Here is a 22855-nt window from a genome sequence, read left to right on the forward strand (position 1 = left end):
GGGCAGAGCGAGGCGTGCTGCAGCCTGCACACTCACAAACCTCAACGCCTCTTTGTCTCCTCACTCTAGGACTCTTTGGCGTCTTCAAGGCCAGTTTTGATGGTTTTATTCCGGCAGAATTCACATGATCACCGCTGCAGGCAGAGATCTCAGACACGGTTTCCTGGGTGGAGGCTTTCACACTGAAAACAACACCTGACTTCACCTGTCAGTTCTGCCTTTATTCACACTATTAAAGAGTCACTCACTTATACCGTTTTACCCCCGATGGGCTGCAGTTCTCACTCTGCTGCTGCAGTGTGTCCTGTCAATAAAGCTTCTTTGAATGTGAAAGATTCAAACTCCTCCTTCCTCCACCTGAAACCAGCTGAGACAAGGACGAGCGAGGTGGGGGAGGGAGGAAGACACGGTGGGAGGAGAAAGAAGAGGAGCAGCAGAGAGAGAGAGAGTCTGTCTGAGGAGGACAACAACAGGAACGACTCACCCAGACGCACCTGGACTCTGCAGCCAGGTGAGTGTGTGTGTGTGTGTTTTGAGTTTAAACTAAGCGGTTCTCCACAGGTCTCATCCACACTCGTTCTAGATAACAGCCTGTGTCAAATACCAGCACTGTGACTTTAAAGAGACCTGTTCTAAAGGTACTTTACAGAACCCAGTTCTTAAGGTTCCACGTGGAACTTTACCTGAGCTGTGAAGACCTTCTTGCTGCCAGCAGTCTAATTTTACTTAAACCCAGGTTTGGGTTCTCTATAGAACCTTTCTGACACAGTATACAGTCCTTAGAACAGGAGGGGATCCCTCTTAAAGTTTCCTCATGGTACCATAACCCTGTGATATCAGGTGATTCAATGTTTACGTAAAAGCATTCTCTCTAGAACTAGAGGGGGACACTCGCTGAAAGAAGAGCTGTGCAGACACAGTTAAGGTGGAAACCTTTTACCTGAGAACAACATTCACTCGACTCTTTGGCGTCTTTAAGGCCAGTTTTGATGGTTTTATTCCAGCAGAATTCACATGATCACCGCTGCAGTTGGAGATCTGAGACACGGTTTTCTGGGTGGAGGCTTTCACACTGAAAACAACACCTGACTTCAGTTCTGCCTTTATTCACACTATTAAAGAGTCACTCACTTATACCGTTTTACTCCCGACTCGACTCCAGCTTGGTTCTGTTTTGTTCTCCTGAGGATCGGTCTGCTCCTTTGTCTTTTATTTAGTCCGGTGCAGGTTTGAAGGCCCATTTTGACAGAACGTCTGACACACGTGTTAAATCAGACAATATTTGAGTGGAGTTTGGTTGAAGCACAGAAACGTTTCTGTTCTGTTTAAAGGCAACAGGCTGGCCGTGCACCTGACTCTGTGTGTGTGTGTGTGTGTGGTAAGCTGATCTTTATGAATGGTGGTTTGGTGTGAAAGGATAACTGATCTGTGAACAGCAACATGTTTCCTGTTTGAAATGAACTGGAGTTAACTTTCTGCTCTCACTGACCTCCCAAAGCGCTTCACACTGCGAGAACACACTCATACACACTCATACGCACTCATACGCACTCATACGCACTCATACGCACTCATACGCACTCATACACACTCATACACACTCATACACACTCATACACACTCATACACGCCCACAGCCAATTTAGTTGCCTTCTGGTGTTTAGTTTCCCTCTGATGTTCAGTTGCCCCCTGATATTCAGTTGCCCTCTGATATTCAGTTGCCCCCTGATATTCAGTTGCCCTCTGATATTCAGTTGCCCCCTGATATTCAGTTGCCCTCTGATATTCAGTTGCCCTCTGATATTCAGTTGCCCCCTGATATTCAGTTGCCTCTGATATTCAGTTTCCCCCTGGTTTTTAGTTGCTTTCTGATGTTTCTTTGCCCTCTGACGTTCAGTTGCCCCCTGGTGTTTAGTTGCCCGTCTGGTGTTGCTGCTGTTGAAAAACGTTGCTCCAGTTTTCTGGATCTTGACTTCAGATGTGAGTTACTGTAAAGTGAATCAGGTCTTTGGTGATGCTGTGTCTCCTCTGATGGTCCAGCTGACATGGCGTCCCTCTGCTCTCTCTGCAGGGCTGTAACTTTGGAGCACGTTCACCACCTCCAGGCTCTTACTGCTTTAGCTGATTCAGCAGTGTCTGCCCAGGCAGGGATAATGGGGATCAGTGCTGCAGTTAACGTCCTCCATTAAGCCTTTCTGCTTCAGGCTCTGAGTGCATAAAAAGAGGCATCTGAAGCATCTTCTCACTCTTTTTCTGCTTCAGTCAGACTCTCAGAGGAGCACAGAGATCTTTGAAGAACATGAAACATATGAGGAAGAGAAAATCTTTAATGCTGTGACCTGACCTGAGTTAAAATTGAATCTTTCAGACATTAAAGGTGCGCAGTGGATTCAGCTCTGACTGCTGATTGTTTGGCAGAAGATTAGGAGCAAACATAAAAGCCTTTATTTTGAAAGGTGCTGTAAGTTTCCTGCTCACCTTCACTCGGTGCTGTTAGTCAGATAACTGAGTGGATTTAATGCAGGCAGAGAGGATCTGAATCACTGACACCCTCGAACCAAGGACCCACTGATCAGCATCAGTTGCCACAGCAACTGAAAGACGCCTTCATGGCTGAAAACTCTGACTTCAGGTTCAGCAGACCTGCTCACAATCAGTCTCACTGTGAGGTCCCACCTTATAGTTTGAACTTTGACCTTTTAGCACCAAAGCAAAGATACAGCAGTATTTAAAGCTCATCATTTTTCATGAAAATAATGTTTACTTTACTGTTTCAACTAATTTTACTTCGTTTGGATTTCTGTGCAGTTTCATTTGCTTGCATTCATTAAGCATCACTTCATGTTTCACTTAGATTTTACTGCTCCATCTCATTCACTGCTGTCCAAAGCTCTCCATTCATTTCTTTATATTTTCTATGTGTCTCTCAGGTCCTGCATCAGGTCTGCTGGATTTGGGACTTTCTGCTAGGCCTTCTTCTTCTTCTGTCCTCCTCGTGTCCAGTTTCCTCTGATTTTATCAGGACACGCTGCACACGTGCTGAGATTTGTTAGCAGCTAACCGCTGTTTGGTCTGAGTTCTCTTTGGCATGTTTCATAGATTCAGCTAAAGTGAACAAATGATGTGTTTCTGTGACGGCTGCTGTAACAAAGAGCATAAACAGTCAGTTTAAACTGGTTCTTTGCTCAGTTGTTTATGTGTCAACACAAATCTAAAACAACTCAGAGCCTTCAGCTTTCAGGCCCCTCTTCTGTGGAACAGACACCCTCTCTATTTTTAAGATTAGGCTTAAAACTTTCCTTTATGATAAAGCTTATAGTTAGGGCTGGATCAGGTGACCCTGAACCCTCCCTTAGTTATGCTGCAATAGGCCTAGGCTGCTGGAGGGTTCCCATAATGCACTTTGTTTATACCCCACTAATGTATTTAATCATTAATTATTATTAATCTCTGTCTCCCCCCTCAGCAGATGACCCCCCCTCCCTGAGCCTGGTTCTGCTGGAGGTTTCTTTCTCTTAAAGGGAGTTTTTCCTTCCCACTGTCACCAAGTGCTTGTTCATAGGGGGTCGTTTAGACTGTTGGGTTTTCTCTGTATTATTGTAGGGTCTTTATCTACAATACAAAGCACCTTGAGGCGACTGTCTGTTGTGATTTGGCGCTATACAAATAAAATAAAATTGAATTGAATTGAATTGAACTGGTTCGTCCCTGAGTTTGGAGCCTTTTTAAGCTGGAATGATTCACAGTGCCGGGATTAAACAAACCCAAAGCTGGAGAACTGTTGCTCAAGAGCACTTTAATCACAAAAGTCAAAGAAGGAAATGAGGCGTGGCTCAAGACTTTTGCACAGTACTGTAGTCAGAGTGTTTAAATGTGACTGTTTTGGTTCATTTCTGTCAGTGTTTAACAGTTTTATTGTGTCTGTGGTTTCATTTGACTTCCTGTAATTTTTTGTTATTTTTATTTCACTTTAATTTGTAATAATTTTATTGTGATTATTAATAAATGAGCAGTTAGCACTACTCAGTTTTATTAAATATAGTATGAATTTGTAATATTAGAGTTTTCCTGGTACCTGCATAAAAGTGTGACTGGGTCACCTGACTTCCTGCTGTGATCTGTCATTGTTCCTGCAGCCAGTGGGGGCGCTGTCTCCAGGAAGCCTGCCTGTGGATGGGGATGAATGTGGTTCCAGTCAGAGAGGAGTCACAGGGGAGCTGCCTGGTCATGTCTGTTTCCTCAGGTATGTCAGCAGGTCGGTCACACCCTGACACACACAGCTGCTGAAACAGCTGGAATCACAGTGGGAACACACACGTTAACGGCTGTGTTCACAGTGAGTGGGCAGAGAGCTGCTTAATGAGAATGAATCAATGTAGAGCGAGCGTTAGAGTGCACATGGGATCACAGGTCAAAGGTCACAGGGACTCACAGCAACACAGAAATAATTCCCTACAAATAAAACTATAACTGCTCCACCTGCCCGGACACTTTACAAGGCCAAAGGGTAACCAGGAAATGAGCAGCTGATGAACAGAAACTCATGAAGATGTGAATCACACTGAAGGATGATTTTACCCATAAAACGCTGGGACTCTGCCAATGCATGCTGATTGGTGGGTGTAGGATTCAGAACAGGCACCTGTTTCCACCCATTCTGGATGAGTCCGAGAGCGCCCTCTGTGGAACAGGAAGTCAACAGAGAGGGCGCTCTCTAACAAAAATCAGCATGTTTTTAGCTTCTGTGGTACAGGAAGATGGTGGAAGGTGGAACTCACCAGTGAGGTTCTGGAAGAAAAAATCCGGTTTATATTCTCTGTATGGATGGAGCCGTGATGTAACGATCCACAGCAGACTCACGCTGCTGCACAAAGGTCTTCATTCATCCTTATCTCTTTACACTTGGCAGCAACATGGGACATAGGTGTAGAGATTTATGTGCAAACATACATGGACATGCAGTATAAGCAGCAAAAACAGTTTACAGTCAGAGTTTGGTGTGACCTCCTTTGTCCTCTCTGAGGATAAAAACTCTTGAGGATTAAAAACTACCACTGACGTTAAAAATGTGTTTTTTTTTTTGAGAGAGCTGGCCAAGGAGGGTGCTACGGCATCTCCCGGACCTCTCTTTGGGACCAAGGGGGACATCCCAACCCCCACGCCCCCGGACCTCGAGCCATCCTTTAGCAACTTCTAGCGGTTTTTGAGACAGCTGACAGCAAGTTTTGTTACACAAAAGTTGGCAACAGTTCCAGCCACCAATCACTAGATTACACACAAAGAGCCAGCATAGATGAAAACACACCAGGGACGTGTAGAATTAAGGTACAGACCTTGTGAATAAATCCATCATCGTTTTCTGCAGTTTACTGCATACGGTTTAAATTTTTGGAACAATGCTTCTTGTTGAATTTATCTCCGGCGGCTTTGGCTGCTTTCCACACCTGCTGCGCCGCACTCGCAGCTTGTTCCTGTCTAATATCATCAGTAGAGTCATTTTGTGAATCAATGATGGCCTATTTTAGAGAATTCAATGAGGCCTTTGAACTGATCGACCAGACCGGAGGCCATATCACTGCAGACCACAGAACGGCGCAGTGGGGTGGATGCCTCACGCATTGGCAGCCAGGCAGCAGCGCTCAAATTCCAGAGACTGACCTACAGTTTCTAACTATTTAAAAAGAGTACGTTGGCTATTAATCCCCTTCCCCCTTGGCGTACAGTTTGTACGTTTTGGAAAATGTCGATTATTGTGAATGATCCCTTAGCGAGCATGTCACTTCAGAAATGGGAGGAACGATGACTGCAGTCAGGAAGAAGTCCTTTACTACACACAAAACAGTCTGTTCAAACCATTATTACACAACACTACAATAATGGAAGGTTGGGATTCAATTCAATTCAATACAATTTTATTTATATAGCGCCAAATCACAACAAACAGTCGCCTCAATGCACTTTGTATGACCCTCCAATAATACAGAGAAAACCCAACAGTCCAAACGACCCCCTATGAGCAGCACTTGGTGACAGTGGGAAGGAAAAACTCCCTTTAAGAGGAAGAAACCTGCAGTCAATTCAAGTTATTTGAAGCCCCTTCACCTCTCATCACAGATGCTTTTTTCAAGCTCTAGAGACGACCACGACCTGGAACCTACACAGACATACTCCCAGTGAATTTGGTGAGGGGGGGAGTCTGATGCTTCCTGATGGAAATGTAACCTCAGGCTGCGGGCAGCTGCTCTGTTCACCAAGCACACCGAGTGGCTTAAATGGGCCCCTCTGGGAAGAAGAGCAAAGATAATAATGATAAGAAGGATAACAGACTTTACTTCTAAAGGTGCTTCACAGAATTTAAAGCATTCAACAGCTTTGAAAGAGGAAATACTTAAAATAAAAACAAGAAACAAGTGAATAATAAAAGAGGGCAGTATTAAAACATTACCTGTACAGGTGGCTTTTATAAAGTGGGCAAGCCCTTTCTGTGTGGGCGTGGTCAAACCTGAGCTCCACCCCCTTTCTGAGACAGGAACACCTGGAAGGTGACAGGTTAATAAGCAACTCCTCCTCCTGCTGTTTGCTGAGTGGGTGTGGAGGAGGATGTGAGTGATCTCATCCGGTCAGTCAGAGGAGGTGAGCAAATGATGATGATGATGATGATGAGGAATCACCTCTGCTTTTCCCTTCAGGCTGAGGTGGAGCAATCTGATCAGCACTGAACCGGACCTGGTTTACCTGAGGTGGAGATACACCAACTTACACACAGGTGAGACAGGGGTGTGTGTGTGTGTGTGTGTGTGTGTGTGTGTGTGTGTGTGTGTGTGTGTGTGTGTGTGTGTGTGTGTGTGTGTGTGTGTAGACTACTTTGACTTTTAGACCCTCTGAGGACCCTGTGATCGGTCCTAACTGATGTGATTATTAGTCTCAAATATGTGTGATGATGAGGAGGCTGATGAAGGTGACCTAACTGTTGAGTCGGGTCAGTTTGGACGCCTGCTGCTCCTCATCATGTCCACATTACCCGTGTGAGTCACACCCACTTTGCTTGTGCTTCCATTCAATAAACTTTATTAACACAAATATAAAAGAGACATAAACCTGATGACATCACATATTGTTTAAAAAGAACAGTTTGTATACTTATTATATTTCTGTATTTATATTATTTTTCATTAAAAATAATAGTTCCATGAAACTGATGCTGCTGCTCAGGGTTTAGAGCTGGTTTTAGTTTTGTGTGAACTCCAATAAACACACATGAGGGCCTTTAACTAAACTGTAACTCCCAAAAATAACATTTATAACACTGTGAAATCATTAAAAAAGGATTTCAGTGTTCGGGCCTTCCTGGAGAATGCTGATTATCCAAATTCAGATCTACAGTGTGATGGTTTATGTAGAGTTATTACAGCATTTATGTAATCAGTTTAGTTTCCACAGTGGGTTTACTTGTTTCACTTTAGTTTTTATGCTTTGAAAATGTTTAATTTTATTTTAGGTTTAGCAGTTTTTGTGATGCATTCGTCCATTTTCTGCTGTGTACCTGCGTACCTGCGTACCTGCGTACCTGCGTACCTGTTTACCTGCGTACCTGCGTACCTACGTACCTGTGTACCTGTGTACCTGCGTACCTGTGTACCTGCGTACCTGTTTACCTGCGTACCTGCGTACCTACGTACCTGTGTACCTGTGTACCTGCGTACCTGCGTACCTGCGTACCTGCGTACCTGCGTACCTGCGTCTCAGGGGCAGCAAGCTAAGCAGATGCTCCTCCCTCTCCCAGCCTCTTCAAGCTCTTCTGGGGGGGACACCGAGGCGTTCCCAGGCCATCACCTTGGATGACTCCAGATGTCCTCAGCGTCCTCCTGTCTCTAAGGGTTTTGTTGTACCCAGTCACCCTTCAGAGGAAGCTTTTTTCTGACACTTGTATCTCCCTACCCAGAGCTCATGGTAACACATCCACATCACTGCAGATGCTGCACAAATCCATCTGTCAGTCCACTCAAACCTGAGATACTTAAACTCCTCTACTTGGAGCACCAACTCCTCCCCCACCCGGAGTGGGCACCATGACCTCAGACTTGGAGGTGCTGATTCTCATTCCACCCCTTCACGCTCAGCTGTGGACTGCCCCAGTGCGAGCTGGAGGTCATAGCCTGATGAAGCCAGAAGAACCACATCATCAGAAAAAAGTAAATATACGATCCTGAGGCCTACTTCACTGCGCCACAAATTCTGTCCATTGAGCCAGTTCATCAGTCTTTAATTACTGTCGTAGGGGACATTCACATCAGATCAGGTACTGGAGTAAAAACCTCCGAGTCTGAGCCAAGCAGGCATCCCAGTTTCACTCAGCATCTGCATCAGTGCTTCCTGATGGTCCATCTGCTCATACATCTGAAGATATCAGACTAAAAATGAAGAATTTTGGTTAGTTTTTGTGTATTTGTGTAAGTCCTTGTGTTGTTTGATGTGCATACAAACTGCTGTTACACTATGTTTCTTATGAAGGCAGCAAACTGTGATTTTCATCATACTCTGTGTGTGATGACAGTAAAAGCTTTCTATTTCCTATTTTCTATTTTTTCAATGCAGAATATTGTTCAGCTTTTACTTATTTGACAAATGCAGCCCTTTATTTTTATTTCAGTTTGGTTTTAGTTTACTGTGATTGTCTTTAGATGGATCTAGAAGGAGGCTCTGAGGCTGTTAGAATATTCTTGAGGTATGAGGCCACCAAACAGGAGTTTTCTTTTCCTTGTTGTCAGAGGTTGATTAAAGGAGGATGTTAGGTTGTTTGTGAATCTGAAATGATTCCTAAAAGTTAAAAATCATAACCTCCTCTCTTTCTTTATCCCTTAACTTGATTGTAAGTCTTCCAGTGGACCCTGTTTTCTGACACAGAAACTTTCCTATGCGATGATTATGCCACAGCCACTGATGGGCATCTAAAGAGCCATCTACCAAATCTATCTGTGCAGTTATGGTTTGTGCTGTCTTACCAGGCGATCGGATGGTACATACATGACTGCATCGTGGTGGTATCTGCTGGGACAGTGTACTCACAGACTGAAACAAAACCTCTGCAAATTTAACAAGACTAAAGTTAAAATTTGATTGTCAAGACACCATCACACCAGCAGCAGCCTGAACTGTAGGCAGGAAGGATTCTGACCCTACATCTGAATGTATCTGCACAGACTGAGACCAGTGAGTCTGTGTGGACTGTGCCTCAGTTTGACCTTCAGTAGGTCGTCTACATGCATGTTTGTTTTTTTAAGCCTGTCCTGTCTGGCAGCTTTTGCAGTCAGAATTATGATCTGAATGTTGTGCCAAACATATTTGCTTTTCAAAGATGAGCTCTATAAATTCTCTGTAGGCTCCTCTTGTTAGTGTTTTTCTTTCTCTATTCATCCACGGTTGTTCACACAAGTGTAATATGGCAGCACCAGAGCTGGCAGGCAGGAAAAGAGCAGGTAGAAAAAAAGAAAACGGGGAGAGGAAATAAAAGTAAAGTGAAAATTTACACTGCAGCTGCTGCCCCTGTGACCAAGACACATGCAGAAAAGCAGTGTTTCTCACACTTTTTGTTTACTAAATAATTCCATATGTATTTCTGCATAGTTTGGATAACTTTAGTATAAATCTATAAATATGTATATCTATAAATATTTTAAATAATGAGAAAACACTGATTTCAAAGCTGTGTCTAAACTTTTGACTGGTACTGAATGTCTCTGCACAAAACAAACTGCATCTGAAAAATATATACATATGAAAAAAATGCAAGAAAAAGACCAAGGGGACCCGAGCCATCCACAGTCCCCATGCTTGTATATAATCAGCCATGTTTTGGCTATATATGATTATATACAAGCATTAATAAGTTGAATGATGAGTACTTGAACATATGCAGCCAATGAAGTGAGTGTATGTGTGGCACACAGTCACAGAAACTGACTTATAACCAGTTATTATTGATGTGAAGTTCAGAAAACTTGCAAATGAGCAACAGTTGAACTGTAGTCCAGTTTCTTCTTATTAGCATGTGCTGAACATTTAAGCCTAGAACAGTTTCCCACCAAAATAAAAGAACACCCTGGTAGCCCCTTAACTGGCAAGGGCCCGGTGACGGGCCGTTTGTAGTCCCTTTTATATGGCAGGCTAGACCCTCCCATTTTTATTGACACGTCATTCGGCCAATCATGTAACTGGCTGCACCAAATCACCTGACAAAGCTACGTGACGCCCTCTGAGTATTATTGGCTCTGGGAAACCCATTTCTTAACATGATTGGCCGAATGAGGTGTCAGTCAAAATGGGCGGGTCTAGCCTGCCATATAAATGCACTTCATTCGGCCGGCGGACCAGACGCAGCCAGTTAATAGGCTATGAAATGGGTTGTTCAGAGCCAATAATAACCAGAGGGTGTTATGTAGTTTTTGTCAGGTGATTTTTTTGCTGCCAGTTAAGGGGTTAAATAACGGCTGCAGGAACATTCATTCATATCTGAACAACAAACCCTAAAAAACACTGACTCTGAGGCAATAATCTCTACAGGAGTCTCAGTCCTGCTGGCCTGTTAACATCCAACACTTCTTATACTCTGAAGGAGGATGAACGTTTATCAATTAACCCTTTGTCTGCAGAAAATATCTGTTTTCAGTTTCATTCACTCAATTTTATTTATGTAGCACCAAGTCACAACAGTCACCTCAAGACACTTTCTATTGTAAATGAAAGACCCTACAATAATGACAGAGAAAACCCAACAATCTAAACGACTCTCTATGGGCAGCACTTGGTGACAGTGGGAAGGAAAATCTCCCTTTTAATAGGAAGAAACCTGCTGGGTATCATCTGAATAGCAAAGAAAATGTATGCAGTGCTTTCTAATAATACTGCCTAAGGGAAGCATGTGTAATGTAAATAAAATTGGTTCTAGCACAGAACCCTGTGGAACTCCATAATTAACCTTAGTGTGTGAAGAAGACTCCCCATTTACATGAACAAATTGCAGTCAGCACAAAGATGTTTTTGTTGTTATAAAGTTTCACCAAATTAAACTGAAGAGAGACTCAGATTTAGTTTCAGCTCAGTACCGTTTGATCACATTGCAGCTGTCAATGATGCACGCAGGTGAGATGTCACCTGGGCTGTTTGGTCGGTTTGTGTTTTGCTGAAAAGGGAGGGGTAGATCATATGACTCTGTTCAGGTGATCCACCTGAGCAGGAAGAGGAGCTATCAGTGTTCTGACTCCTTGTGTGTGCTCAGTGTGAATTTTGGAGACTTCCATCATGTTGCCGTCTGATTACCAGTATCATTGCTGTTTCCCTCAGCTCTCATTACCTGGCTACTGCAGCTGTTGTCGCCGCCAAGTTGCTGTACCAATGTTCCGGCGCAGGAAAAAGAAGCACAGGCTGGAGATCTCGGCACCACAGGACTTCCAGCATCGTGTCCACACATCATTTGATGTCTCCACAGGATGCTACGTGGGGCTGCCGCCGCAATGGCAGAGCGTCATTGACAAACTGAGGAGGCCACGCCCCCTGGTGGACCCCTCTAGGATCACTGATATTGAACTTGGACCCAAAAAGGTGAGAGGGATTATCTAAATCAGGGCTCTTCAACTCCAGGCCCCGAGGTCTGGTGTCCTGCAGGTTTTAGATGTGTCTCTGCTTCAACACCTGAGTCAAATATAGAAGTCATTAGCAGGACTCTGGAGAACTTGACTGCATACTGAGGAGGTAATTCAGCCATTTGATTCAGGTATGTTAGATCAGGGACACATCTAAAACCTGCAGGACACCGGACCTCGAGGCCTGGAGTTGAAGAGCCCTGATCTAAATCATTAAACGTTATGGTAGAAATGCTTTGACCATCAGTTCTGATGTTCAGTTGCAGATACCAGCACCATGTCAGATGAATAGAAATTACTGATCACATTTGTTTGTGTTTTGGCCCAACATCTGCATCTACTTTAACGTCAGAGCTACAGATGAAAACTGATTTGTGGATTATTGTTTTTACTGTCAGGTCAGTGGGAGTGACACATTTATGTGTGAAAAAACAGCTAGACCTTCAACCATGTTCCACGGTCTTCCTCAGGAGGTGGAACAGAAGGAGTGATGATGTTCTGACCACTTTAATGAGCTGGGATGAACAACTTTAAGGAGCTAGGTTCTGTGGATATTACAGCATGTGATTACTGCTGGAACGACTTATAATAAGCTGCCCAGAATAAATTTTAACACTAAGAGATATTAAACACGATCACAGCTTTCTGCACAGAACATAAAAATCAAGCCTGAAGAACTCCAGCCATCTGCCCACCAAAGGTGCTGATTGAAATGATCCTGAAGGCAAAGGCTTCAAGATCGAGTTGGATCTTTGCAGGTCTTTCAGCTGCAACGCAAACAGTCATCTCCAGGAAATGTTTAGATCCTCAAATAAACTTCCTGATTCCTTTTGTTGGAAACATGTTTTCTAACTTCAGTGTAGTGGCGGTAAATGAAGTGTTTCTAAGAATTTCCTGCATGTTTCATGGGAATTTAATTTAATTTAGTTTGTACCAACCTGAACTGGTCAAAACTCCACTGTACTCTGAGTTTTTTTACTTTAGTATTGTAGTTGTAGTTTATCAGTTGGTATCCTCTAAATAGAAACATTAAAAGAACTCTTTAGCATAAACTTTAACATCATCAGGCTCTGCTGGATAAAAAGCAATTTAAAATAATGCTATGATGTGCTGGGATGCTAAATATGCCTAAATCCTGAAATAATACATAAATAAATGGCACACCTGTGGAGGTCTGGAGATGTCTAAAAGAGCAAGGGCAGTGGACTTTTGACCATGCATGCTATTGATATTTAAGAACAAGGCTGATGTGCAGAGCTGTAGTAACTGCAGAGGGATGAGAAAGAGCACTACAGATGTGATGTTGCTTTCAAAGTGTTGATGGAGAAGTAAGGAGGAGGTCAGAAAGAGCTTCGCTGTGTCTTTCTGGAGCTAGAACAGGGCTACTTGATCTCACAGGTGACGATGTCATCTTTGTGTTTGTCACCAGCAAAATCTCCACCATAATTCTCAAAGTGCACACTTTCACAAGCTCAGCCATCTGTAGCTCAGTAGGTAGAGCAGGTCACCTACTGATCGGAAGGTCAGTGGTTCAATTCCTGGCTACTGCAGGCTGCATGCCAATGTATCCTTGGGCAAGATAATGTAGCGATTCTCTTAGTTAGAGAGCGTGTTGATGTTGTGGGATTTCGGACTGTTCGGGAGGTTCGTGAAGGCAGCATGGAGAGAGAGAAAAGACCGAGAGCTTGCCTGTGTGTGTGTGTTGCTGTTCCGCTGTTGTAGTTGTGGTTGGTGTGGCTGTGGCCTACAGCAGCCGTTTTTCTGTTAATAAAGACGACCTTTGTTGTGAATATTGCGACTGTGGAAGTGTGTTTACAACGTTACAATACTTAACCCCAAGTTGCTCTCCGACCGTTCTGTCGGAGTATGAATGTGAGTGAATGTTAAATAATTAAAGCACTTAGCTTAATTAATTAATCATGGAAGTGCTTGTATGAATGGGTGTGCATGGGGTAAATGTAAAACGTGTTGTGTAAGTGCTTTGAGTGCTCATATCTGAGTAGAAAAGCGCTATATAAGAACTAGTCCATTTACCATCTCCAAAGTGCAGCGAAGCAGCGGTGGCTTTTTCAGCAGCAGTGGTGGAAGCTGTCAAAACTGATGATGTGGTAGAACTTTAAGGCCATAACCAGCCAATAGTTTCCTTTGTGAAAGTTATGAGGAATTATTGAGCATTTGCCACATGATCAAAGGGAAAATGTGTGAATTATTTTAATTTTGAGCAATTATTTAAAAAATGGCCGCTGTGCTGTCAGCAGCCAGTCACGGGCCAGACTGATAGAGAAAGCATGTGATAGGCTGCTGAGAGAGGAACTGTGGTCCTGCATGAGGAAGTCAGGAGTGGCAGAGGAGTCTGTGATGGAGGTCATGGATGAGGACAGTGAGACGGTGGTGAGGTGTGCAGTGATTTTTATTTTCTAAAAACAATCAATTTTATTTATTTTTGTTTTATTTCCTGCAGACCATCGTTCGAGGCAGCTTCATCGGTCATGGAGACTACATCAGTCATGTGATCTCTGAGATGACCCGTGTGTCCGTCAGCAGTTCCAACTCTCTGCGCCGCAGCAGTCCGTCGGCACGGAAACGTGCTCGTTCAATGGGCCGGCTGGGAGAACTGGCTGAGGACGAGTCATACCAGTACCAGGAGCTGATTCGCCGTGGCGGCAGCGTAAAAACTGGTGGGAGCTCCACCTACTGGCAGGACCGGATCCGACAGGTGTGCAATGAGAGCAGCAGCCCTAAATTGAATGGGGCTCTGCAGAGAGCCAAGTCCACCTGCCAGGTGGACTCTCCATCTGAGGCCAAGCCCCTCACACCAGAGACACCTCAGAGGACAGGTGAACCAAGTGGACAGTATGCCCACAGTGAGGGGGCAGAACTACGAAACAGGAAAACTCCCTGTCACTACATTCTACAGACTGTAGAGACCAGGAGGCCACAGGTGAGGCCACGACAAGGTGTGGGTCACCTACCTGACCTGCTGTCCTCCTCCAGAGAAACTTCCAGAAGGCCACACTCATCCTACGACCTCCAGGTGAGACTCACCGTTTAAAGGAACGCTTCCATATTTTAATGAATTAATCCAGAATGGGTCCCCTGTGGACAGATTGAAATATATGAAGTAAAAGGCTAGCATTGATACATGAAACAAGGTGAAAGAGCTAAGCTAAGCATAAAGATGGGACATGAGAGATATTCATGAGTTCAGATTAGAACAAATAGAGGAAACAGCTCACTTAGCATAAATATAAAATACAGATATATCCAGGAAAGAAACAGCTAGCTTAGCGTAGCTCAGCATAAAAAGGGAAACAGGAAAACATCAAAAACAGAAGCATTAATTTGGCATCTCTTCTTTTTCTCCCCCAGTTGGCCTCCCCCTCCTCCCGCCTGCTGCCCCCTCCTAATGGCACCAGCAGTCCCATTATCACAGGTAGAACCTTACCTCAGCGGTTGCCCCACCCATCCTCTGCCTTCACTGTGAAATCTCCTATGAAATCTCCAAACCCAACAGCTCAGGACGTCTTCTCCCAGCCCCACCCTACCCCCACCAGCTCTCCAGGTCACCCCGCCGCCTCCCCCCAGCAGGTGGGACCTGACGGCGCTCCTCCAAAAGTGACTCACGAGCAGTTCAAGGGGGCGCTGCAGATGGTGGTGGACCCTGGTGACCCGAGGATGACTCTGGAGAACTTTGTGAAAATTGGAGAGGGGTCCACAGGCGTTGTTTGCATTGCCCGGGAAAAGCACAGTGGGCGGCAGGTGGCGGTGAAGATGATGGATCTTAGGAAACAGCAGCGGCGAGAGCTGCTCTTCAATGAGGTACGGCGTGCGGACATGGGCGGCAATTTACCTGTTTTCAGGGTCACTCATCTTGATTTGATATGTCTCAGGTGGTGATCATGAGGGACTACCGGCATCAGAATGTGGTGGAGATGTACCGCAGTGCTCTGGTGGAGGAGGAGCTGTGGGTCATCATGGAGTACCTGCAGGGCGGTGCTCTAACCCACATCGTCAGTGAGACAAGGTGAGCTGGAAGTCACTCAAATGTGTCGTCTGGTATATGTTCTCAGTGTTCATCATGTTTCTGTGTGCTTCAGGCTGAATGAGGAGCAGATAGCGACGGTGTGTGAGGGTGTCCTGCAGGCGCTGTCCTACCTCCACTCTCAGGGCGTCATCCACCGTGACATCAAGAGCGATTCCATCCTGCTCACACTGGACGGCAGGGTAACACCTTTCTTCTTCTTTGACATAATTAATTCCCACCTGATCCTACACACACAAACTTGTGTTTATCACATGGTGAGGACCCTAGACTTTTACATGCCTGATGAGGACCACCTTTCATAAAACCCATGAAACGGTTAGACCGAGGGGTTAGTGTTTGTGAGAACCAGCTTTGGAGACCACCTTTGGTGAAATACTGCAACCTATTTTTCATGTAAAAAAATAAAATAAAATAAATAAATAAAAACTTATAAAGGGCAATTCATCATGTCAAAGTCAGACACATGTATAAATAAAGTAAATATTTTACCTGACCAACAAAGGTTCCTAATGGTGTGCACCAGATTTCATCTGACCGATAGTACTACTGTTATTAAGAAACACTTTACAGTAAAGAAAGCGCCTCCTGCTGGAGAGTCACGTTCAAGCATCTTGTTTTTTCAGTTTATTCAGGTTATTAGGCAATCCTAACCCACCAGTGTTGACTGATTAAACCTGTCCACAGATACCAGATGTCAGTCAAATACAACTTAAACCCTGCCGACTGATTATCGGTAACAGAAACATGTGGACGATCAGAAGTCTAAGCAGACAGCTGGAAGATGATGTTTAGAGCCCAGTTCTCACTTTCAGTGACAGCTCCTGGTTCAGAAAGCTTCTTGAAGTTCAGTGAATGGTTTTCTCTTAGTAAAACTATCATCTTTTTTTTTCTTTTGTCCTGCTGCAGATCAAACTGTCAGACTTTGGTTTCTGCGCTCAGATCAGCAAAGAAGTCCCAAAGAGGAAATCTCTGGTTGGGACTCCATACTGGATGGCTCCTGAGGTTATCGCCAAAACGCCGTATGGCACAGAGGTAACAACGATCAAGGATGTTCCTGCCAACTAATTTACTATTTAAGAGTCAGAAAAGAGTCCAAACTGAGTTCAATCTAGAAAATGAGGTTAAACAAATATATTAGTATTTAAGTCATTTCAAACTATTAATCACACTCAAATCATCAATCAACAATCAAATCATAGTGCAGATTAGCATAAAAACTAGAAACAAAAAAGGAAAATAGCCAATAGATAAATATCTAGATCTTATTTCAAAATAAAAGCATTAAGATATCTTAATACAGGTGAATTCTTACTGTTTCCTGTTCTCAGGTGGACATCTGGTCTCTGGGAATCATGGTGGTGGAGATGGTTGATGGAGAGCCACCATATTTCAGTGACACACCCATCACTGCCATGAAGAAGCTGCGAGATGAAGCAGCGCCGGGCGTCAAGAACATCCAAAGGGTCAGACACACACACACACTCAGCCTTATATTTATTTATGTGTAGGGAGGACCCGAGGTGTGAACATGCATTATGAGGACTTTAGAATGCAGTCATTCAAATTTTTATTTGTCAGATCTTCATTTTTCTGTAAGTTAAATCTAAAAACATCAGATTTTTTTCTGAAGCTCAGTTACTCAAATGCTAGCTAACCAGCTAACACATGGTTGTGGGGCCCTGATTGGTTATGGCATTTGCTGATGATATAATTCTCCATACTGACGGTGGCTGATGAGGTCCTCACTACGTTTGTGCCCAGGTGTCTCCAGTGCTGAAGGACTTCCTGGGCTGCATGTTGACCCGCGACACGGTGCAGAGGAGCAGCGCCGCCGACCTGCTGGAGCACCCGTTCATGTTACAGGCGGGGTCACCGCGCTGCCTCGTGCCCCTGGTGGAGCAGCACCGCAAACGCATGTCGCTCTGCTGAACGCCTGAAACTCACTGAAACACACAGTGAAACATTAGCTCATCTCTGATTGGCTGCAGATGTCAGATTTCCTGAATACCTGTTGGTCTCTGCTCCCAGGTTGACCTTTGACCTCCAGTTCTGTAGCTTTTAAATGGAGAATTCAAACTTTGCTACATTTTCAGGTTCCTTCATGTTTCCAAAGATTGTTGTTTATAAAAACATTTCAGCAGACAAATTCAACCCTTTATCATAAAATCACAGCTCAGAGCTCCTTTTAAAGAGCAGCTTCACACAAACGTGTGAAATCAAACATTTATTAGTTTCAGCGGAGCCGAGGACGAACCTCTGACTTCAGGAAGTTTCTCTCTGTATCAGAGCTAATAAAACAATCAATGAATCGATCATTATGTCACTGCTGACCAACAGAAATCAGCTTCAGTCTGCTGATTTAAAGCTCTTCATCAGGAATTGGCACATTTTGGTACTGAGCTAATGGATGGATCATTTTCTCTTGTGATGATGATGAGAAGCTCTTCCTCAGGATTCCTGTTGAAGCTTTGCACAGTTTGAATGTGACTTTGTACACAATGCAGATTAAATTTTTATTTAACCTCGTTTCTGTTTGTTTCCTGGTTGAATGGTAGAAAATCTATTTTTGAAACTAAAGCTTATCATGAAACACAGCGCAGGAGGATCCAGATGTTCTAAACATTTTTACTTCTTCAGATGTGAAAATACAACTAACCTTTTTCATTTATGCTAATCACACTGATTCAAAATATCATGAAAGGAAATGAAAATAAAAGTGGCTGGATTGCTCCGGTAATATTCTAATAACCCTTAAATGCTTTTCTTTGGTTTCTTACCAAAAAAAATTAACTCCATGATTTTAATTTAAACACCAGCTGAGGATTAAATATTCATCTTTTCCCAAACAAAGTGATTTTTCAGTTTTCATCCACATACAGCCACCATTCAAAGAACCCTGAGTAACATTCCAGGATAACGAGTTGACCTCGATTCCTCTGCTTTCAGCGTTTAAAAGTGGGAGACTGAGCAGAGGTCATCCTCAGACCAGATTCAGGGAGAGGTGGGAGCTGGTGAATCAGGTTGTTCAGGATTATCTCCTGGAGCTGCTGTGTGAAGCTCAGGTATGTGTTTGGTGGGAGGAGCTCAGAGAAATGCCTGCAACCGTAATCTCATTTCTCCTGAAAACCTCCTGCATGACCCTTGAACCCACGAAGTTTCTATACAAACAAACGCCATCTGTCACCACAACCTGGCAACACTTAGCCGTGTGCGTGTGTGCGTGCGTTGCGCGTGCGTGCGTGTGTGTGCAGCTCTGCAGACAGCCTGGTTGGACCCTGAACGAATCAGCTGCTTTCTTTGCTGTTGGAGTTGCTTCATCGCGGCAGGAGGAGGGCTGTCTGTTTTCTTCATAATTATGACACATGCAAAAGCTGACCTTCTCACTGTGAATATTTTACATGTGTGTGAGAGTTGTGGACAGGTTTGCAAAAGTATTCATATTCATCTTTTTTCACATTTTGTCACCTTACGACCACAAACTCTAATTTATTTTATTGAAATTTTTAGTGACAGACCAACACAAAGCAGCACAAAATAATTAAGCGGAATGAAAATTATATGCAGTTTTAAAAATTTTAATCCAATAAAAATCTAAAAAGTGTGACGTGCAAAAGTATCCACCCCCTGTATCAGTAGAGACACCTTTCACTGCATGTCTGGCTGCATGTTTAGGGCCATTGTCTCATAGGAAGGTGAATCTCAGTCTTGGGTCTTTTGCAGCCTGCAACAGGTTTTCTTCCAGGATTGCTCTGTATTTGGCTCCATCCATCTACCCATCAACTCTGACCAGCTTCCCTGTCCCTGTTGAAGAAAAGCCTCCCACACCATGATGCTGCCACCACCATGGTTCACAGTGGGGATGGTGTGTTCAGGGTGATGAGCAGTGTTACTTTTCCACCACACACAGACCACGTTTCCACCGCTGAGGAGCTGGTGCTCGTGCCAGTGCTGGTTCCAATGAACCGGCGATCCGCTTAAGAACGGGCCCACGTTTCCACCGCGCTTTGTGAACTGCTCCTTTACGTATGAGCGTGGGCGGGTCCTCGTCTGGACACGGAAGCTGAAGCGCACAAACGTGGGAGAACACGCTCTCCTTTCTGTGCTGCGAATACGTTTTAGGGTCCAAACCAAACTACTGCAGCATCTGTGTGCAGCACAGAGGGAAACACAGACAGAGATTAGACGACAAGTACGCACTTTGTGTCCTTCTATCTGTGATATGAACTGATACAAAGCAGCAAGTTCAGCCTTAGAGCCCAACCTAATTCACAGCTGTGAAAATCGCTTCTCTTTTCTCCTGTAATACACATGTAATATGGTAGAAAACTGGATGTTGAGACGGCAGAGTCACGCCCTTCTGCCGCCTTCGTCACGCGTTCTTGATTTGAATCCAGCTGGCTTGCGGGGCCGGAGTAGAACCCGTTTTTCAGCCGAGCACCGAGTGAGTTAACGGTGGACAAACTGCTGAATGCTTCAAATACCGGCACAGCACCGGAACCTATATTTGGGCCAAAAAGTTCTACTTTGGTCTCATCTGACCAGAGCACCTTCTTCCACATTTGCTGTGTCCCTACATGGCTTCTGGCAAAAAGCAAATGACACTTCTCGCATCTTTTTTTCAACAGTGGTTATCTTCTTGCCGCTCTTCCATAAAGGCCACTTTTGTGGAGTGCACAACTTTTAGTTGCCCTGTGGCCAGATTCTCCCACCTGAGCTGTGGATTTCTGCAGCTCCTCCAGAGGGACCACGGGCCTCTTGGCTGCTCCTCTGATCAGTGCTGTCCTTGCTCGAGCTGTTAGTATAGGTGGACAGTCATGTCTTGGTAGGTTTGCAGTACTCCTTGGGATGCTCAAAGCTAGGGACACGATTTTATAACCTAACCCTGATCCACAGCGTCTGGTGAGCTCCTCGGTCTTCATGATGCTGCTTGTTCACTGTGATCTCTAACAAACCACTGAGGCCTTCACCAAACAGGTGTTTTTATATTGAGACTAAACCACACACAGCTGGACTCTTAACAAATTGAGTGACTTTTGAAGGCAATTGATTGCATTGGATTTTATTTAGGGGTATCAGAGAAAAGAGGAATGAATACATGTCACACTTTTCAGACTTTTATTTGAATAAAATTTTGGAAATCGTGTCCAGTATCATTTCATTCCACTTCAAACTTATGTGCTACTTTGTGTTGGTCTATAATTTAAAATTTCAATAAAATACATTTAAGTTTGTGGCTGTAAGGTGACAAGATGTGAGAAAGTTTGAGGGGTATGAACACTTTTTCAAGCTACTGTATATACAGCCAATCACAGCTGGAAGACGGTCCTGGTGTCACGTGTAGGTTAAAAAGAAAACCTTTCATCTGCTCTCACCTGTTCTGAGCAGACATCTGTCCTTTATTTACCCACAATGCACTTTTGCTGCATTTCCATTAGTATCTACTCAGCGCAGCTCGACTTGACTCGGCGCAGTTTGAAGGTGACCTGATGACTATCAAAATAAAACGGGAAGCCAAACGGGGGAACAAAGACGCAGACCTGACACAGAGAAACACAAAGAACCAGAAAACAAAACATAACCAAACCCCACAACCAAAAGAAACCCCGAACAGAACAGACAAAATAAGCAGAACAAAACATGGGGTCCACAGGACCCCGGACCATGACAGAAACATTGGGACATATGCATGATGATGATATTAAACTGGCATCAGCTGTTAGCTTGCCTCTATCTCATCCATTGTTGTGTTGTGTTTTGAGCTGCATACAAATTACGTCAAGACACTACTGCCCACAGTGCTATATCGTCTCCACCCACGTCGAGGTCGTCCTCAATTAAAATGGAAACAGAACAAGACCGTGGCGAGTCGAGTTGACCCGCGCTGAGTAGATACTAATGGAAACACCGTGAAGTTTCCTCCATGAACCATCAGAAGCAGATCAAACATCCAGGTACTGACGCTGGTTCCTGCTGCTCTCCGTCACAGGCATCAAACTGCAGCTCATTCAGACTGTGGTGGATCATCACACTGATGCTCACAGCTGCACACAGAGGGTTAGTCTTCAGACTGAGAGTCTTGGAGTGAGTTTGTTTTAACACAGGTTAAATGCATTTTTCAGCCCTGAAACTTTCATGTGGGCGTCGCCTGTATTTATGACGGGCTCAAAAATGCTGAATCATAATGAAGAAGCGTCATATTTAGAGGCTTCCTTACACACAGGACTGCAGGCCCTCCTGCAGCTTGAATTGTCAGCCAGTGTTCATAAATGTGCAGAAAAACAAACAGCTGCTCCTCTTCCTAGTTACAGAATCATTCCCACAGAGAAAGTTTTATGCCAAAGACTAAAACTAAGAAGTCTACTTATTATGAGTTTAATGTTTAATTACCTTTAAAGCACATAAATGTGAGAAAAGATCAGAGCAGATGAGATTAAAAAACACCTAAAATATGAAGACTGTGATTTCATGAGTTCATGTGTTCAGTGGCTGAAAGCTGTTTTAACGTGCAGGTGATCAGCCGCAGTGATGCTGCTTTTATCGTTCCTCTGTGAGGATTTAAAGGTTAGAAAAGCTGAACGTTCCAGCTTCGTCTGCACACCGTTCTTCAGCCGGAGCTTCGGTTCATGGCACATAAACAATCAGAGCCAAACCTCATGCAGATTTTTAGCTCATGTGCCTTCCTCCTCTGTGGCTGTTTGGCCTTTATAAGCCTCCGTAGCTCTGAAACAAAAATCTAACAAGTCTTTTCAGGAGCTCTCGATGGGAAACTTCTGTTGATTTGTGTTGGATTTCCCCCATTACAGACAGGATTGTTAATGTGAGCTTCTGCAGTTCTTTTTAAAGCTCGCTGAGGTTCAGAGCGAGTCCTCACGCTGCCCCGTCCTCGTGTTACAGATAAAAACTGATTCCAGAGTCTCCGGTTTCTATTTGGAGCTTCGACCGTCAGAGATAAAGAGACACACACTTCAGCCCATCACAGCTCACCTCCCTGTCAGAGATTAGCATAACCTGCAGGCCATTAACCGCGAGTTCATAGGTTAAACCAGCTGCAGGACTTTGTGTCAGCTGTTCAGTCACATTAAAGCAGAATCATTTTATTTCCCTGCCTCTCCACTGCTCCTCCTCAAAGTCCTGTTCAGAGTACACATTTAATTATTCGTGCTGTTAGACT

At 44.1% G+C, this 22855-nt stretch overlaps 1 protein-coding gene across 1 annotated transcript; it reads left to right on the plus strand.

Moving 5' to 3' along the window:
- The first annotated feature begins 264 nt into the window (after window positions 1-264).
- On the plus strand, window positions 265-18183 carry LOC115774191 (serine/threonine-protein kinase PAK 6-like). Its single transcript, XM_030721343.1, has 11 exons — window positions 265-511; window positions 4137-4243; window positions 6690-6766; window positions 11341-11598; window positions 14101-14673; window positions 15009-15458; window positions 15530-15663; window positions 15737-15863; window positions 16591-16716; window positions 17013-17147; window positions 17446-18183. Exons 4-11 carry the CDS (start codon window positions 11392-11394, stop codon window positions 17611-17613), a joined length of 1920 nt encoding a protein of 639 aa, XP_030577203.1. The 5' UTR covers window positions 265-511; window positions 4137-4243; window positions 6690-6766; window positions 11341-11391; the 3' UTR covers window positions 17614-18183.
- The last annotated feature ends 4672 nt before the right edge of the window (window positions 18184-22855 follow it).

The sequence above is a fragment of the Archocentrus centrarchus genome, chromosome 24, assembly GCF_007364275.1.
Source record: "Archocentrus centrarchus isolate MPI-CPG fArcCen1 chromosome 24, fArcCen1, whole genome shotgun sequence".
Lineage (NCBI taxonomy): Eukaryota > Metazoa > Chordata > Actinopteri > Cichliformes > Cichlidae > Archocentrus > Archocentrus centrarchus.

Bases quoted from the DNA above. Each gene is read 5' to 3' on its own strand.
- LOC115774191 (XM_030721343.1), top strand. From the start codon at position 11,392: ATGTTCCGGCGCAGGAAAAAGAAGCACAGGCTGGAGATCTCGGCACCA. The intron at 11,599-14,100 runs GTGAGAGGGATT...TATTTCCTGCAG, and splicing joins TTGAACTTGGACCCAAAAAG to ACCATCGTTCGAGGCAGCTT. The intron at 15,664-15,736 runs GTGAGCTGGAAG...TGTGTGCTTCAG, and splicing joins CACATCGTCAGTGAGACAAG to GCTGAATGAGGAGCAGATAG.